The 18836-nt window shown below is 45.2% G+C and overlaps 1 protein-coding gene across 1 annotated transcript in view; it reads left to right on the plus strand.

The window, feature by feature from the left end:
* CUNH16orf78 (chromosome unknown C16orf78 homolog) overlaps nt 1–15105 on the plus strand; it is a 28331-nt gene extending 13226 nt beyond the window's left edge. The window contains exons 4-6 of the mRNA XM_055621541.1: nt 1091–1129; nt 11435–11678; nt 13426–15105. Of these exons, the coding sequence (XP_055477516.1) occupies nt 1091–1129; nt 11435–11678; nt 13426–13573 (431 nt within the window). The 3' untranslated portion in view covers nt 13574–15105. The remainder of the gene's footprint in view (nt 1–1090; nt 1130–11434; nt 11679–13425) is intronic.
* The last annotated feature ends 3731 nt before the right edge of the window (nt 15106–18836 follow it).

Below are 18836 nucleotides of genomic sequence, written 5' to 3' on the forward strand. Positions count from 1 at the left end.
GATATTAAGAGAAAGCGGTCAAAACACACCATCAACACACAAGGAAAGACAAGAGGAAAGAAACAAAGGGCATGCAAGCCATCAAAGACAAAACAGCAATAGTAAGTCCTTCTCTCTATAAAAGGAAAGTCTCTTCTATCCATTTGTGTTGCGACAGCAGCATACATTGGGTAGGAGAAAGGCTTATTTACCTTACTTTGGAGAATGCAAGGTCAAGGACATGCCAGCGGCAGCACCCGCCAAGGTCCTTTCTGCTGTATCGTAAGTGGTTGAAGATGAAGGGCAGCTGGTGTGTGCAGGAAAGGAAGTGTGGAGAATGGACTCACTACATGACAACATGCTCTCCTGGCAATATTAATCAGACACCTCCCTGCACAACCCACTTCCCAACACCACCCAAATGAGGATCAAGTGTGAATTTGGGGAGCACATGTAAACTATAACATTTGCTAATCAAAACGGAGTGGCTGGAAAGCTTAAAGATCTAACTATTCTGCCCACAGAGACTCATATCAACTTTTAAGAACACACATGGGCTGAAAGTAAGGGGCTGGAGAAAAAGAAGCTCTGTGTGAATGGAAAAGGCAGGAGGTAGCTGTACTGGCATCAAATGAAATAGACCACAAAGGTTCTTATATAGCAGTGAAGAGGTCAGTTCGTCAGAAGACCTAACAGTTGCAAATATCTATGCATCTAACCTTGGATCACCTGAATAGATAAAAACAAATGTTAACAGCACTGAAAGCAGAAACAAACAGCAAGGCAATAATAGTAGGGGATTTAATAGCCTAAAGAGGAGGAAAAATGATACATCATCTAGACAAAAAATCAATCGGGAAACAGCAGATTGGAAAAACACAAGACCAAAGGACCTAATAGATGTGTACAGAGCATCCCACCTCTCTGAGAGTGGCAGCTGCACACAGCTTCTCAAGCACGATGGACACCTTGCCTGCATTCGACCAGAATCAAAGGAAAGCGATGAATTAAATATTGCTCTTCCCAACAAGGTATCTCAGAAGAGGTCCAAGAGTACACGGTCCGAATCCAGAGACATGTGAGAATAGAAGCAACACACACTAAAGCTGAGGGGAGCTCGCAACTGCACGCGTGACATCTATAACTACAGGTGCTGCACTGTAGGAAGAGAAAGTGACAAATGGGAAAAACCTAAGATCAACTTAACAGAACAAAGTAAATAATAAAAATAATAATTATTATTCAGACGCGCAAACAATAAGATGATCAGTGAAACTGACAGTTGAATTTTCAAAAAGGTAAACAATTGATAAATCTCTAGCTAAGCTTACCAAAAAAGGAGCCTTTGTAAAGAAAAAGTCTACATTTCAGATGCCACAGAAGAGTGAAGGACTGTTATAAATGACCTTGCAGCGATAGATTACTGCTTGGTAGATAATCCTAGACATATGAAACCTGTCGAGATCAAATCATGAAGAATCAGACCAATAGGAAGGAGATTGAATCAATAATCAAAACAAAGACAAGCCCAGGGCCTGCTGGGTTCCTGGGGAGCCCTATCAAACATTTAAATGGGAATCAATGCCAATCCTTCCCAAGCTTTGATAAGACACCGAAGAGCAAAGAGGAACCTCACAGGCCAATCTTCATGGTACCAGCTGGATTTAATACCACACTAGAAAGGCTGCACAGTGGCCAAGCACAAGCTACTCTCAACATGAAAGGATGAACAGCACAGGAAAATCCACACACAGAGTGTACTGCACTATCAGGATGAAGAACAGAAACCAGGTCAAGAGCTTCTGTCAGGAGTCAACATCATTTCACGATACAGGCTCAGGAAATCACCTCAACAGAGTAAAGACCATGCAGGGCAAGCCCACAGCTAACATCACTGTGAAAAGCTGAGACCGGGAACAGGGCAAGAGTGCCCACTTGCCATCTCTGTTCACCATGACACTGGACGCCATGGCCATAGCAATGAGACAAGAAAAAGAAACACAAGAGACCAAAATCAGAGAGGAAGAAATAAAATCATCTTTTAGATGTCATGGTCACAAAGCTTTTAAAGACTTCAAAAACAAACAAGCAAAAAACAACAGAATTAATGAGCAAATTAAAAGTAAAAAAATTAGAATTGATTTTATGGCATGTATTTATCTCCCACAGCAATGGTTTCATAAGCACATTTTCAACTATGTCGTGTATTTTAACTACATCCGCCCTCTGTGCTGTTTCCTTGCTAGTCTTTCTTTTCCCAGAGGGTCCCCATCTACTTTCATTTTTGTTTAAACAGAAATGAATTTATGTACACACACACATACATACACACATATATATAAAATTCTATCCACGTAAGAGAAAACATTGTATTTGTCAGTCTAGCTTATTTTGCTTAATATGATGTTGTATTTCTTGACAAATGCTAAAAAGGATTTTTATGATTTTATTGTCATTTATACTTGTGTGCTTGTATATGTGTGTGTATGCACCCATATGTGTGTGTATCCTTGTGTGTGGTGCCCAGTGATGCCAAAAGAGTTCACCAGACCCCCTAGAGCTGATGTTACAGGTGGTTGTGAGCAGTTGCTGGGAGCCAAACTGTAAGAACTCTTAACCCCTGAACCATCTCTTCATCCCCTGAAAAGGAATAACACTTGTACTGGCATCTAAACAATAAAATAGTTAGAAGGTAAGAGACAGTACTTTGAAAACCACAAGAGACCGTGATGAAGCCACAAACAAACGAAAAGGGACCTTGTGTTCAGATTGGAGAGATACTCTCAGATTTTCTGTTTTGCCCAAAGCAATCTACAGAGTCAATATAAGATCTCTCAACTTTCCTATTGCATTTTCACAAAAACAGTAAGGAAGAAGAAAAAAGTCAGAGGCATCAGACTTCCCGATTTCAAACTATTCTCCAAAGCGGTAGTAATCAAAGCAGTGTGGTATCAGCCTAAAAACAGATACATTGAAACAACATAACAAAACAGTCTAGAAACAATCCCACATATACCATTAACAAGCACTTGACAAGGGTGCCAAGAATATACAAAAGAGAAAGAGTAGTCTATCTTGGAGAAATGGATAAACAGAAAGGAATGTACCTTATCCCACTCAAAGCAAAAAACAAAGACAAAAATCTCTCAGGAGGTTGAAGATTGAAGTGTAAGGCCTGAAACTTACCAAACTTGTCTAATTAATCACAGGGGGGAACTTCAATGTTGGTCTTACCAATGGCTTTTTCACATCTCGCACACCCACACACAGAGAGAGGGTGGGGGGAGGGAGAGAGATAATAAATGCAAAATATAAACCAAAGGACCATACCAAAATAAAAGACATCTACATGGTAAACTGGATCTACAAAGTAAAGAACCAGGAGGGAGGGAGAGCTAGCAACCGGCCTGCCAGGGAAGGGTTGATAACCATTGTGGCTTGGTGATGAAGTGGCCCCTAGAGTCTCACATGCTGAAGGCTTGGTCCCAGCCATTAGAGCCAGTTGTTGTGCACGGATGACTGGGGCCTGGGAACTCTGGCTCCATCACTAGGCTAATCCACTGGTGACTCCTGACACAAAGGCATGGTTGGGAGTGTTGGAAAGCAGGAGGTGGAGCCTAGATCAGGTTTGGGTGTGTGCTGGGAAGGTCTCCCCTGCTGCCCAGGGACTCCCTCACCTGCTGGGGGCATCATGGCTACTGTAAGGTGAATGACCCACTCAACCATACCCTCTGCCACGATGACTTGCTTCACCACAGGCCCAGAAAGAGTGGAGCCAGCTGACCTCAGACCGTCTGAAGTCATGCACCAAAAATAAATCCTTTTTCCCTCGAGTTAATTTTCTCAGGTATTTATTAACACAGTGATAGAAAGACTAAATAATACAACATCCAATGTGTGTGTATGCAAACATGTGCATGCATATATCCCCATATATATATATATATATATATATATATATATGTTTATATATATATATACATTTAATAATCAAGTGAAAATAACTGAACAATTAAACACCCCAAGCAATTTTGCTATGATTCTGGTGCCTATGCACCCGTGTCTTCTGTAGCTATGCTGGCGTGAGTGGAAGTCTGAATGATTAAATAGTTGCAAAATCTGTCATTTACTGTAGAGAATCATCTCCTGAGGCAGCAAACTGGATTAAAGAACAAAATCACTTAAGAAACTCACCACAGGTTTGGGTTCATCTTAGAATCCATGAACCTTCAGCTAAGATATGTGTGTGTGAATGTATTATAATATATATTGTATGTTATATATTATAATATATATTGTATATAAAGGAGATATATACATGTGTTGATATGTTTATGTATTATAATATATTATATGTATCTATGTTTATTATATATCTATATAGTATATGTGTATATATTATGTAACATGTCTATGTATTTTACTATTATGAATTATGTGCATAAATATTATAAATTATATGTCTACATAGATTATATGTATATATATTATATAAGTGGGACTTATTAGAATAATAAATTCTATTTATTAAAATATATTATAATTATAAATTTTATATATATAAAGAGAGAGAAGAGAGAGAGTCATTCATTCGATAAGTTCTATTTCTCTAGAGAGCCCTGACTAATATAGTAGCCAAAGCCACAGAGGATACCACCTCAGACCTCACAGGATGACCAGACTCAAAAGACAAACAAAAATAAGTGTAAGGAAAGATATGGAAAGAAGAGAGCTTCATGCTGTTGGTGAGATTATAAATTGGCAGAGCATATTGGAAAACTCATTTTTTTGTTTTTTTTTTTAATTAAAAAAACAAATTGACATACGGTCTGACAATCCCACCCATGATACACAGCCAGGGGAAGAGAAAGTAGAGTCCCAAAGACACCGAAGGACTCTTACCCTCAAAGCAGGACTGGCCAGAGCAGTCAAGAGGGACAACCTAAGTGTGCATTGGTGGGTCAGTGGATAAGAAGATCAGATGTGTGCCTAAAGTAGAATGTTAATCAGGCATGGGAAAGAAATAACCAGTGTCATTAACAGCACAGATGAATTGAGAGGCTTTGGACTAAGTGAAAGTTTGGACAGTGACAAACATTGTGTGAGCTTCTGTCTAAATGGATCTAAATGCTTGAGCTTCTAGAAGTAGGAAAATGGTGGTTGCCAAGGGCTTGGAGTGGCAAAATGGGGACATTCATGTCAAAAGTATAGGCATCCAGTACAACATAAAGTTCCTGGGTGCTGGGGTCTCTTGAGACCTTCACGGAGAGCCCTAGTGACAAGCGATGGGAGGCAAGAAGGCGATTTGTTCAACATGAGTCAGTAGCCAATGATGGTTCAAACTTCAGGAGGCTGACTCCAAGGATTTATTTAAGGCATATTTAAGCACAACACAATTTGGTAAAAAGCATTCTGCAGATAATTAACTCAATCCCTAGTGCACAACAAAGCATACGTAAACCTCCATGAGGAACAGAATAAGCTAAATACAGCTCAGATGTGACTTAATAAAAACTCCCCCCCCCCAAAAAAAAAAAGAAAACTCCCTGTGAAGTCCATAAAGATAGATTCTATAGATCAACTAAGAAAAACAAACTGGGAGGACCCAGTGCTGGGAAAGTCTCCAGACACATAGATGATAGAGCAAAGGTCACCAGGCTAGAGAGCAGTCCACTGCAGCCTTCTGGGTAAATGACAGGCATTGCACACCCCTTGAAGGAGCAGCCCTTTGTGCTTAATATTTCAGGTTCCCCTAATGCTTGTGCAAGCACAAATACCTTCCTGCCCCCCCACACACACACACACTTGGGATCTAATACAATTGTATTCATGGTGAGTGTAGTTAGCAGCCCTGTATTACACACTTGAAAGTTATTACACTATTGTTAAAAAAAAAAAAGGTCCAGTGTTAAAAACTTCAGCTTTCATAAGAGAATTGAGCTTAACTGTCTACAAACAGAATGTAACCCTGCTGTTAGATGAATTAACATGATGACTGTAGCCATATCTCAATTTATGTGTACATTAAATCATCATTGTATGCACTTAAACACAAGCAAAAGTATTTGTCAGCTATACCTCAACAGAGCTATAAAAATTGAGCCAAATTAAATAAACACACCAATATTGCCGATGTGGCTGAGTTAATACCCTGAAACACTGGAATTTGTTTCTAGCGGATTCTGTCCATCCCTGCTTCGTTTTCTTCTGCAGCTGGGTGTGATTTTGTTTCTGTCCCATTTTCCTTGGTCTGTCAACTGGAACCCTGTTGTACAGTTGTAGTGACACAGTCTGGCCTGAGCATTCGCCTGACTTCTCATAGCCACTCTCCCCTCCTGCCGGCAGAAGGCACCTACAAGAAGACCTTTCCATGGCCCCCAGTGCCTTCATGTGTGCTGTCACTATCACACCTCTCCATGTTATAGCCCACAATGTAGCATTGGGATTTTAAAAAAAGAAAAAACTACGTTTAGACAAGACATGCATTTACCTGCATTCTAAGTATTCTTCACTCCCTTACATAGATCCAGAATTCTGTCTGGAGTCATTTTCCTTCTCTTAAAGCTTTTCGTTTAACATATCTGAAATTCAAGGTCATTCTCTTACACACAGATAGAATCAAGGCCATCCCAGGCTACATGCGACTTCCTATCCCAAGTGTGGATACATTTGTGTTCTGATCTACCATTTCTCCCACTATGTCCCTTCCTGTCCTGCGCTGGCTAATCACCACTGTGCTAGGAGGGGCTTTCAACAGTCTGCAACAACCCATAGAGATGTCTTCTGTTGCTGCCTGGTTTTCCCTAAGGACCCAGTCTTGCTCAACTCAAGAGAGCTCTCCCTGTTTTGTCCTGAAAGGATGTACCTGCTGCGACCTGGGGCAGTCACGGGCCTTACAACATTTCTTTCTTTCACTGCCCATGTTGCCTGTTGTCCAAAGTCTCATTGCTGCAATCGCTCACAATGTCCGGGTCTCTAATTGTGTTAAAAAGAAGAACCCCACTTTCTGATATCCAACCTTGGCTGAAAGCAAAAGTATCCATTGAGTTTTCTAGAACGTAAGCCTGCTTGAAATACAATGGCAAGCCACTGAGGGTTTGAATTTTAGAATGGTCACCCTTGATATAGGCCAGAGAAAACTCCTAGGAAAACATATTCCATGACAAATCTCCGGGAGAAGTCCAAATACTAATAAGATGAGGCTTTTGTGGCCATTTTCCTGGAAGTGCCATCATGTACTCTGGCTCTCGGGCCAAAGGTGCATTTCTAATGGGATGTGCATATACATCCCTTGTCTACATGAATAACGAGTCATCCTGAGTCCCAAATGTGGCCCGCTAAAAATCTAACTTACCTGTTCAGTTATATACCAGAAGTGCCCATCAGGTCAGTGCAGGCTTCCAGGACACCAACATCCTGGATTCACACCATGGGTTCACCATGAATTAGAAGTGGGGTCTTGGTGCAAGACCTCTAGCATGCTCACTAGCTATGTCTATGATATGGTTGTAAAACTAGAGTGACCTCGAGAAAGCCTTTGAGTTGCCATAACCTTTAATAGTGTTGCTGTTCTTTCCACTGTAGGCACGCCTGGATCGAGAAAAGGATCAGAGATCACAGGAAAGTATATGTGGTTGCTCTAAGACCCCTGATTTTCAAAGTGGACACTGAGACAGTGGGCTCCCTGGAGCATAGCACCAACCTCATAAGCAGACACAGATAAGGCCACCTAACCCAGCCATCAGGGACCAGCCACAGGCCAGAACAGCATATGGGGCATGAAGTGTTCCTTGGCTACTTCGTATGCATCTGAGACCTTGGGCAAGTTAAGTCTCTCTCCAAGTTAAGTCCACTGGCCCTCCCAGGGAGTCTGGATCCATTCCCCATAGCCACATGCTGATAGAACTCCTGAACGCTGTTAGTAAAAATGTGTATGCTTACAGAGAAGTTTACTCAGAAGGAAAAAAGAATCAACCTGGCATGATGCTGAAAGCCATGGTGCCTTTAGTCTATAGATTATAAAGGAAAGTCCACAAATTGTAAACCTGCCCAGGGCACATCCTCATCACTTCAAGATGACTGGGTGATATCTGAAAGTTTGGAAATATTTAAAATGCATAGTCATGTACATCTCTGTACACCAACAAAAGCAATTCTATCAAATTAGGAAATAGTGGATTTAAAAGTCAAAATTCAGACGCATTCTTAAAACCAAATGGTTAAAAAATAAGTAAAGATAAAGGCTAATGTGGAGATAACAAGGAAATGCAAATGAGATGAGGCAGAACTGAGTAGAAAGAAACACAGGAAACAGCAGAGATAGATATTCTTATATGTTAAAGTCAGTAAGAACCTTAAACAGCCACAGGCACCAGAAATGGCCATTAATTAGGGAAAGGAGAAGAAATCAAGAGAATCTTTTAAAACACATTACAAGGCTGCGGGGATGCCTCAGTGGTTAGGAGCACTGCTTGTTCTTGCAGAGACCTGGGATTCAGTTTCCAGCAGTCATGTGGTTGCTCAGAACTGTAACTTCAATTCCAGGGGATCTGGCACCAACCTCTGGAGTCCTTGGGCACCAGGCACATACACACACAGTGTACATACATACATACATGCATACAAACAGGCAAAACAGTCATACACATAAAGTAAAAAAATGAATCTTTTTCTAAAGTATGAATACTCAGAAATGCTAAGGATTCCTCTTTCAAAATAAAAAGCTGTAACAGGGAGCTATAACTCGTGCAGATACAGATGGTATGGACTCACATCTAAACACCATAAATCTTACATCACCAATTATTTGTCAGCATCACCTATATACTTCATCACAACCAAAAAAATTTTCATCTTAAAGCATAAATATTTTGTTTATTTTTAAAGATTTATTTTTATCTTTCAGATTATGTATATGCTCATGTATTTAGTGTGGTTTTGTGCATGGGCCGTACAGTGTCTTCAAAGGCCGGAAGGTATCAGAGCTGGGGTTACAGCTGGTTGTGAGCCACCCTGTATGGGTGCTGGAAACTGAACTTGGATCCTCTGCAAAAGCAATAAGGAGCTTTAAAAACTGAGTCATCGCTCCAGCTTCCTAAAACAGAGGATTTTAGAGAGCTCTACTTCATCCTAAAACAATCATAAGAAATAAAGTTAAGATTTTAGAGAGCTCTATTTTATCCTAAAACAATCATGGGAAATAACGCTGAAAGATACACTTCAGTCTTAAAGAAAAGTGAAGACTAAGAAATTCATAACAAAATTACCCACATATCAGACACTAATGCAAACAAGCCTATTTCAATCCAAACCTCTGCACAAAGAAACTGACAGTGAAACAAAATACAGAAGTAAAACAAAGAGTAAGAGCAGTGACTTAATAAGTAGAGACAGGATTACTATGAAAAAGGGAGATTAAATCCTAGCTGAAATGAGTGAAAAACAGAGATGACAGATGACAAGGAGGTTAAATACAATGCTTTCTGGAAAAGCAAGTGACAGCGAACAGGAAGATATCACAACAAAGCAAAAACCTAAGGCAGGGGAACAAGAAATTCATGCGCTTGTCTACTAAGCATGTTTGCAGGCCTTAAGGGTTTGGTATCTGCGTTGTTGCAGAGTGCAGCCTGCCCACTAATGGCTTGTAACTGGCCTGTAAGGAGCCAACAACCCACTGCCGCTCTAGCATTACAGAGCATGTAAATCTGGACCCCTCAGCATTAACTTCACAAACCATTATAACTCTACAGTGACATTACACCAAGAAGTACTGCACCAAACTCACAGTCAGAGACATGCGAGAAATACTAAAAGCACTTTGGCAAATAGACCTCATTCGAGAAAATACACTGATTGCTCTAGTGTCTGAAGTGAAAACACTAGCCCCTGATGACTGAGCAGGCTGCATGCAGTGGGTGAGGGACCCTTCACAGCCAGGACTCACAGCAAGCAACTCATGAAGAAGCCGAACCATAGGCAAAAAATAAAGCACACATAAAATAAGTCAACCTAATTAATAAGAATTAGAAAATATATGGCCAATCTCATTTGAGATGATGGGATGCTAAAGTTGTTTTAATTAAAGGCTGGACCTTTAAGTAGGGTGTGCTTCCGCCTATCATTCTTGCTGTTGTAGCTGTCAAATACAGTATGCCAAGAAGAACATGTAGTTTTTTTAAATTTTATTATTTATTAAAAATTATTCACTTTGTATCCCAACTGTAGCCCCCTCCCTCAGCCCCTCCCAATCCTGCCCTCCCTTCTTCCCTCTTCTTCCATGCCCCTTAAAGACCTAGAGAGGACTGGCGCTCCACAAGGAGAGCAACAGAACCAAAAAAGTCTGGGCCCAGGGGTCTTTCCTGAGACTGTTACTCCAACCAAGGACCATGCATGGAGATAACCTAGAACCTCTACAGAGGTAGCCCATAGCAGCTCAGTCTCCAAGTGGGATCCTTAGTAAGGGGAACAGGAGCTGTCTCTGACATGAACTCAGTGGCTGGCTCTTTGATCACCTCCCCCCAGGGGAGCCTTACCAGGCCACAGAGGAAGACAATGCAGCCAGTCCTGATGAGACCTGATAGGCTAGGGTCAGATGGAAGGGGAGGAGAACATGTAGTTTTTATGAATACTGGGAGGAAGATACTTTGATTTTTCCAAAATATTTGCAGACATCAAGAAGCAATGGACTGTTCTCTGCACCAGTCACACCATGAAGAAGAATGACTAGACAGTGTGCAATTTGGTAGTTCATAAAACTTGTAGACCAGTGGTTCTCAACCTTCCTGATGCCACAGCCCTTTAATACAGTTCATGTTGTGGTGACACCCAACCATAAAATTATTTTCGCTGCTACCTCAAAACTGTAATGTTGCTGCTCTTATGAATCACAATGTAAATATCTGATGTGCAGGATATCTGATAATGCAACCCCTAGGAAAGGTTGGTTCCACCCCCAAAGGGTTGCAATGTAGAGCCACTGGTGTAGAACCGGAAAGGAGAAGCGAAGGCGCCCCAGATTTAGCTTCACATTTGAGTCATGTCAGACATTTCCAGTTTCACTGTCTATGCAGCTGTACACTATTCCTCCACCCACGCCTGCCATTTGCAGTTTGTCTCCACACCATAATCTACTGCCCTTTTAATCCCAGCTCAAGGCTCACCTCTTCTGATTTCTTCTTCTAGGCTAATTCTCTTTAGATACCCTTCCTCTGGAAAGAACGGACAGAAAAGATTGAAAGAAATGGGCAAAAGAAAAGCTGAGCAGGAAGGCAGTTGGAGAAGAAAGGCTGGGCTAAGGCTAGGCACAGCCTCGCGGGAGCTCTCGCCAAGACCTCAGATCAGCCATAAGGAGTCCACTCACTTTTCTAGCTTCCTCTTTCCCACTACCACCACCCTTCCCTGCCCAACGCTAACCTCTCACACGATCTAACTTACTGGGGGCATCTTCCAATTTCAGAATTAGACATCAAGGATGTCATCGCATTAGAAACCAACACCCGGGTAAGCCCATTCCGCAGACAGAGCTCCGTAGACCCTATACTTCAGGAAACCATGTTTGGCAACCGGAGGGTGGGCCTCTGGGCAAACAAGGCTCCTGAAAACCCTTATGAACGCAAGCTGAAGAGCCTCATGGAGAAGGGTACAGAGCCCAAGATAGAGAGCTCCAAGATGCTGAAGCCAGAGGAGGTGCTGAGCTGCCGGTGAGCACCACTGGGTACATGGGTAGACCCAGGACAGCAGGCTGTGAATGCATGCCTGAACGTGGAGGGGTGAGGAGAGGGACGTAAGGCCATAGACACACACCTGGACACACAGAGGAGCCAGGCCTAGGTCAATAGGCTGTGAACACGTGCCTGGACATGCAGAGGGCCAGTTTCTAGCCTTACCTGCCTCTAGTTGGCAAAGGATTGCTACAAGGCTAAAGCCCTGGGTTTCCCAGCAGTCAGAGACAGTAAAGAAATATTTTCCATTTGCTTCACAACAGAAGCTATAGCAGGCAAAGTTGAAAAACATTTAGCTGAGGAGAAATAGAGGCAACAGGATAATTGCTGGCAGCAATAGAACCATCTTGGGTGAAAGTCGACCTCAAGGCCTAGAAATTGACCAGCCACACTTCCCAGGTCAGTGCTGCCCATTGCTCCTGAAGACTAAGAGATGAAGCAGGGATAGAGCCAATGAGAAGCAACACCAGACCAGCTGCCCATACAGAGCAATGATATGGCTCTAATAGCCCCTTGCTTCACAGTAGGGGGGGGGCTTCTTTCCCAGAGAAGTCAGGAGCACTGGGACAGACAGCTGTGAAGTCACCGGGGAGACATGTAAGACCACAGTGAGACAGCACAATGATGTCGTAAGAAAGAGATGTGTGAAAGCGCCAGTCCACCCACACCACCCTGGCAGGCTACCCTTGAGAAAGGGGGAACTGGAGCCACAAGCCAAAGCAGTAGAGGGGCAGAGCCCAAAAGCCCACAAGCATGGCAGAAAGCCCAGGAATGGCAATACAGCCCCCCTTGTCACCCTTAACTAGCCAGCAGGTGGCCAGTAGCGTCCACCCTCTAATAACACTGGGACCAAGAAGTCAGCAGGGTCGCACACACTGTCATCCCAGTACTCAGGAGCTGAGGCAGGAGGATTGTGTTTGAGGCTTTCTGAGCTACATAATGAGCTCCTGTCTCAACATAAAGAGATAAATGAAGTAATTAAATATAAAGTTGGCTCCAAGGCCAAGGTTGACAGTGAAATGAGGAGCTCTGTCTGGATCCCACAGCACAGATGGGATCAATTTCACTCTTCAGCAGAAGGCAGGATTGCAAGGCTTCAGAAAACACTTTAAATCAATGGCCTTGTTTAACTGTGTATGCGCATTGAAGGAAGGCACATACGCCTGCTCCTGAAGCTCCGCATGTGCACACTTGAGGGCCCCCAGCCTTGGCTCAAATCCTCTGCCTGCAGCAGAACTCGGCTTCCCACATCCCACCCACTTCCACATGGCCACACCCTCACATTAGTCGTGTTCTCTTTCTTCCTGGTGCCGTTTTAATAGAGCCCTCTCAATGCGGTGGCCCACTCTTTACCTGACTGTCACTCTGCAGATGGGCTACCTCGTTCCCCAAATGAGCACCTGTCTTTACATAGCATGGCTTCTGTTAAGTTTCATGCTAGGTGTCATGCTTGACTCGATGAAAATCAGCCTGTTTCCTTTGGAGATACCCCAGCCCCTCCCTCCTCCTTTTCTTCTTCTTTTGTTTTGTTTGTTTGTTTGTTTGTTGAAACAGGGTCTCACTATGTAGCTCTAGCTGTCCCAGAACTCACTATGTAGACCAAGCTGGCTTCAGACTCAGAGAGATCTGTGAGCTGTGGGCCACTACACAGCCCAAAAGCCAACCCCTTTTCAGTGAAAGTCAAATCCCATGGCCCCTTGTCACCTCTCCCTACCTTCTCTTGAAGGTACCTGCGTTTGTCCAAGAACAACATCAAGACCTTGATCAAGCTGTGCAAGGATGCGGGGATGGATGTGGACATCCATCCACACATGGTGGAGAGCGACATAGACTCAAAGACCATATTCAAGAATCAGCATGCCGTATCACTGTAGCTGCACTGCCAGCTGGAGGCTCACCCCATGAGGGCCAGCCACCTTGTAGACCAGCTTCTGTAGACCTCGCCAGGAGAACAAGTCAAATGCATCATCACTTGCAGGTGTCATCTTTGTCCTCGGCTCTACACTACATCACCTGGGGAGTAACTGGGAAGAGAAAGCTTGCTGGACATAGTGGCATTCTCCTGTCTGCCAGCACAGGTAGAGACCAAGGGGATCAAGGGCTCCAGTTCAAAGCCAGATTGGGGCTCCAAGAAGGCCCTGTCTAGGACATCAGAATGGACTGGGGGGAGTACAAAAGTTGTTTGTTTTGTTGTTTGGGTTTTCTGTTTTGGGGATTTTGTTTTGTTTTTGCCTCTCAGAAGAAAACATTTCTTAAGCAAGAAAGTAGGTTTTAAGTCCCCATGGGAAGCTCAGAGAGGAGAAAAAGTCGGACAGCTGTCTGGAGACACATCACTGCCGTATGAGGGACATAACTGTAGGGAACAGGCCCTCATGTAGGCCTGAGGCTGGTGGCTGAAGTTCTCTCTTGCAAGGGCTGACTCCATGACAACACAGATTTTATCATTCACCTTTCCTCACTGGGCGTGCTGCATGGCTTGCTGGATTCCTCTCATGGTCCACTAAAGCCCCACGTCCACCTGCAGAGCTCATCTGGTTGTACAGAAGCTCTGTTGCACGCGCTCTGGGACCTCTGTGAAACCTGAAGTTGCCAGGGGAAAGCTAGTACAGCCCTCACTCCCAGGGAAGTGCACAGGCTGGGTAATCCCTAGAGGGTGCCTGGGATCCTGCTAATCCCAAAGACAGAAGGGTGAGCAGGGAGGAACCCTGGGCACAAAGTGAGGTCAAATCCCTGGAGAGGAGATCTTAGTGTGCTAAAGAAGAAAGGCTTCCCAGAGGAGGTGTCTACTTTAACTGAGAAATAAGAGGGCCCGGATCTGTATGAGAGTGGTACGGGCAGGCAGAGGAAACAGAGCTTGCAGGGCCTCGGGGGCTAGGACAATACAGCAGTTAGGAACCTGTAGTTAAGTGTGGTGGAGGGGACACTGAAGAAAGTCAGGTGTATGGAGGTTGTAAGCCTTGCTTTGCAACTCTCCAGTGGGTACCCACTGTTGGGTGACGGCCCATTACAAGGCTGAGGAATGGTGTGAGTAGGAGCGTGCATGCTCCTGCCTCTGTATGACTCGAACTCTGGAGAGAGGGGAGACTTAAAATGCTCATCAACAGGAATCCATAAGTACCACAATCACACTACAGGAAACTACAGAGGTGGCCCAGCATCTGTGGTGACAAGGGCCAGCCTGACATATCTAAAGATGTGAGGAAGGAGAGGGGTAGGACCGACTGGGCCTGTGGCCTTCCTTCTGGAGTCCCCATGAGAGGGATGGGAGTAGTAGGGGAGACCTCTCCTCTGCCCCCTTGGAGGAAATGTTCATAGAAAGAAAGGAACATCTGGAAGTTAACTGGAAGTTAACATCTGGAATTGTAACAATGAGCTATTGCCATGTAACAATAAAAGCACCCACTTTATACCATCCACTGAGTGGTGGTGCTGTGAGTGGCCTTGGCAGACCTAGGCTGCATGCCTGTGTCTGGGCTCAGTGAGTCAGCTAGGGCAGGTTGGCTCTGGACAGTCCTGCACAGGATGGCTGTTTCTTCTCTAACAGACAAGCCTGGGCTTGTATGTTAATAGAGTGTCTGTGTGTGCTAAGAGGGGGCAAGGCCTTGAGGACACTGCTTGGGACTAGGGCATAATTACATTGTGTTCGAGCTCATGCTTGTCTATAGTGGCCAAAGTGAGCTCAGATTCAAAGGGTTAGACTAACCTGGATCCATAGAAAGAAAGAATAATAAAGTAACCTTGCAAAGGGCCTGGCTGGGTCAGCAAGCATAAGAGACCAGCCACTGTTGGGATTAACAAGAAAGTTAGGAGGCTAAAACCAGGCAATCGTGTTGAGAGCAAATGACGCATTTAACTGGGCATGAGCATCAGGGACAGGTCTCTGGGTGGCGCTTGAGTCATCCTGGGACTAAATGTGGTTTGTCAGGCCAAAGATTAGCTGAGGGTTTGCAGCAAGATGGCCTAGCAATGGATTCTTTTGGGATCAGTTAGATGGGAGTCACTCTGAGACCCTACTGTCTCCCGCAGTCAGCCAGAGACAGACAGGAGAGTGTGGGGAGGGCTTGTTGCAGGAGTATTGACCACAAGGCCTCCTGTTGCAGAGGTCTGGGTGGGGGCTGGGGGGGTTCAAAATCAAGGTAACAATGTGGCTCTAAAGCTCAAAAGTCTGAGGAAAACCTTTCTGCTCTCATTTCCTAAGCCACAGGTGTTCCTGGCAGCAGGCCAGCAAGCCCTGCTTCCACGTCTGTCACATGGCTCACTTCTCTGCGTTTCTGTCTCCTGAGTCATAGCCAATCAGGGCTCACCTGAATGACCCCATCTCAACCTACCAATCTTACGAAGGCGCTATTTTCAAATAAGGTGGTGTTTGAGGATTTCAGCAGATCATAATCCAACCCACAGCATGGAGAGATGGAGGGAGCTGGAGGCACTGTTTCCTCAAGGTCCTCCCGAGCTGGTGGCAGAGCTCCCGCTTGAACCCACACCCACCACCCTCTCTGGCCCTCTATCTCCCACTGGCCTAGCAACTCCTTGTGGCAGAACCACCCGCTGTTTCTCAGTAGAAACCCAGAACCATAATCTCAGGGTGTGGGGGGGAGGGGCTCCAGAACCCCAGGTAGAGAATCCGTGTGCGGTTTTCACTAGTAGTACAGTGGAAGGTTGAACTCACTCCTGCTTGACCTGAGCCACATCCCCAGGAGAGGCTCTGCACCTCTAGGCCCTATTGAGGGCAGTGGGGAGCCATCTTCCAGAGACAGACAAACCTACCAGAAGAGCGAAGCTGCCCCTTCCATGGAGCTCAGCTCAGGCTGGAGGAAGACAGGCTGTGTTTCACCTGTAACTGAGGAGGCTTCATGGATGCCCTGTGAGGCCAGAGGTTTTCCAGGAAGGAGGCCCACAGAGCACATTCAGCTTCCTGATAGCCTGGCCTAACAGCCCACAATGAGTCCAAGCCCACAGTACAGACAGCGCAGAAAAAGAACTACGCCCCAGCCAGCCCCAAGCTGGGCTCAGCATCACCCACACTGCACTGGGTCTTCCCAGGACCTCATAAACTCTGGATTCACCGCAAGCAGGACAGTCGCATCCCTCTCCCCAGAAACGCATATTGGAAACAGAGTCACTGCGTCATGACAATGAGACGACACAGCAGAAGTTAGACACCCTCAGACAGGCCGCTCCAGTATCCATATGGAAATGCATTGACCCTCAGCCCCGCCATAAGCAAAACTCAATTCCAGATGGATGCAGGTGGCAGATGCTTTGAGGACAAGCTTACCAGACACGGTCCATGACCTTAGAGAAGGGAAAAACACGCGCGCGCGCGCGCACGTACACACGCACAACATGTAACAAAATGAAGTATCAAAATGAAAAACTCTGCTCAGCAAAGGGCATCAGTGAGGGTGAAAAATCATCTTCTCCAAGGAGGAAGTGCCTGTCTGACACACACACTCCAGATGATCCATCTCCATGTACATACACATCAAGAAAAGGTCACCAAACTGGAGACAGTCAAAAATCTAGCTAGCGTGAAGACATTTCATGAGAGAGGGTAATTAAGTGACTAGTAAACCTAAAATGTTCAGTCCTCAGGATATACAAACGATAGGGCACAAACGCACAATGTCTACAAATGAAGTGCCACCGCATACCAGGCAGGATGACCACAGAGGACAGTGGCAAGTGCCAGGGGGCTTTATGAAGCAAGCAGAAATTTCATGCGCAGCCCTGGATACCGTAAGCCGGCCAACTACCTGAAAACGTGGCGCATGCTAAGGCCAACTGCAGTGATGCCATGGACCAGTGTTTCCTCTTGGTTCACATTGGCACGCATGGTCACGTGGGCACCAGAAACATGGTAGCTGTTCATAGCATCCTTGTTTGGTGTAACCGAAGGCTGAAATCACGCCTGGGCACCATCAATACAAGGAAAGAACTGAAGTCTGTTCACAGACTGCTACAGAGAAACCAGAACCCATGTAGAAATTGACCAGGTCAAAAAGTACAAAGAGCATCACGCAAAGGTAACAAAACCCAAGGGATTGCACCTTGATTCTCATTTAACACAGCCGCCAGCCCAGTAGCTGAGTGTTAGAAGCCAGGGCAGGATTGCCCTGTGGACTGCAGGAGGGGGGACAGTGAACACTCAATGAGCTGTTCCCTGGGCAGTTTGGGCCTTTTGTGTAGGTGTGCCAAGCTTTAAAGTACACCAGGGCAGGAGAGATGCCTCAGTGGCTAAAGTGTTTGCCCGGCACGCATGAGGGCCTGAGTTCAAATGTCCAGTACCCATGTGAAAGCTGTATGCAGTAGCACATCTGTAATCACGGGACTATTCCTGACCTGGAGACAGGAGAATCCCTGGAAACCCTTGGGTCAGCTAGCCTGGTGTCCATAACAGTGAACAGCAAAAGAGACCATGTCCAAACAACGTGGAAGATGAAAACCCAGGGTTCTCCTCTGACCTCCACACGCATGCGGTGGCATGCCCTGCCTCTCTCTCTCTCTCTCTCTCTCTCTCTCTCTCTCTCTCTCTCACACACACACACACACACACACACACACACATTCGCCTGTCCCCACAGAGTTAAGCCAGTTGTAGAAAAGTATGTCTGCCAACCTGCACTCAGGTGACTAAAGCGGGAAGATTGTGAGTTTAAAGCCAACTGGGGCTACATAGTTAGACCCTGTATCAAACACACAAGAAAAGTGTATGTAAAACAGATTTATACTCTGACTTTTAGTAACAATGTTCTGGTTTTATATTTGAAAATCAAAAGCCTCAACCTTAAAGGCGGTCCCCACCTGCCGGTCCCCACCTGCCCGTCCCCGGTCTTCCTTTCCAAGCATGTTCCCTCTAGAGGCCACCAGGTGGCGCTCGATCCCAGCGCAAGATGCTCTGCTGGAGGCACCCACAGGCGTCCACTCGGCTGCTGACAGAGCCGCAGGCCCATCCGAGGGTGGCTGGACATTCCAGTTGAGCTCAGAGTGGCACACATGCAGCAGTTCACACCCCAGCTGAGGGCCCCTGGGCACGTCACTTCCCTGAGGCTGATTCTTCCCCCAGAATAGGATCAAGTAGGTATTTTAGAACAAGATGGCATCCACGTATACCAACTAGACAGGACTTAACGTGAA

Source organism: Psammomys obesus, unplaced genomic scaffold (assembly GCF_907164565.1).
Source record: "Psammomys obesus unplaced genomic scaffold, mPsaObe1.curated_primary_1811, whole genome shotgun sequence".
In the NCBI taxonomy this organism is placed as follows: Eukaryota; Metazoa; Chordata; class Mammalia; order Rodentia; family Muridae; genus Psammomys; species Psammomys obesus.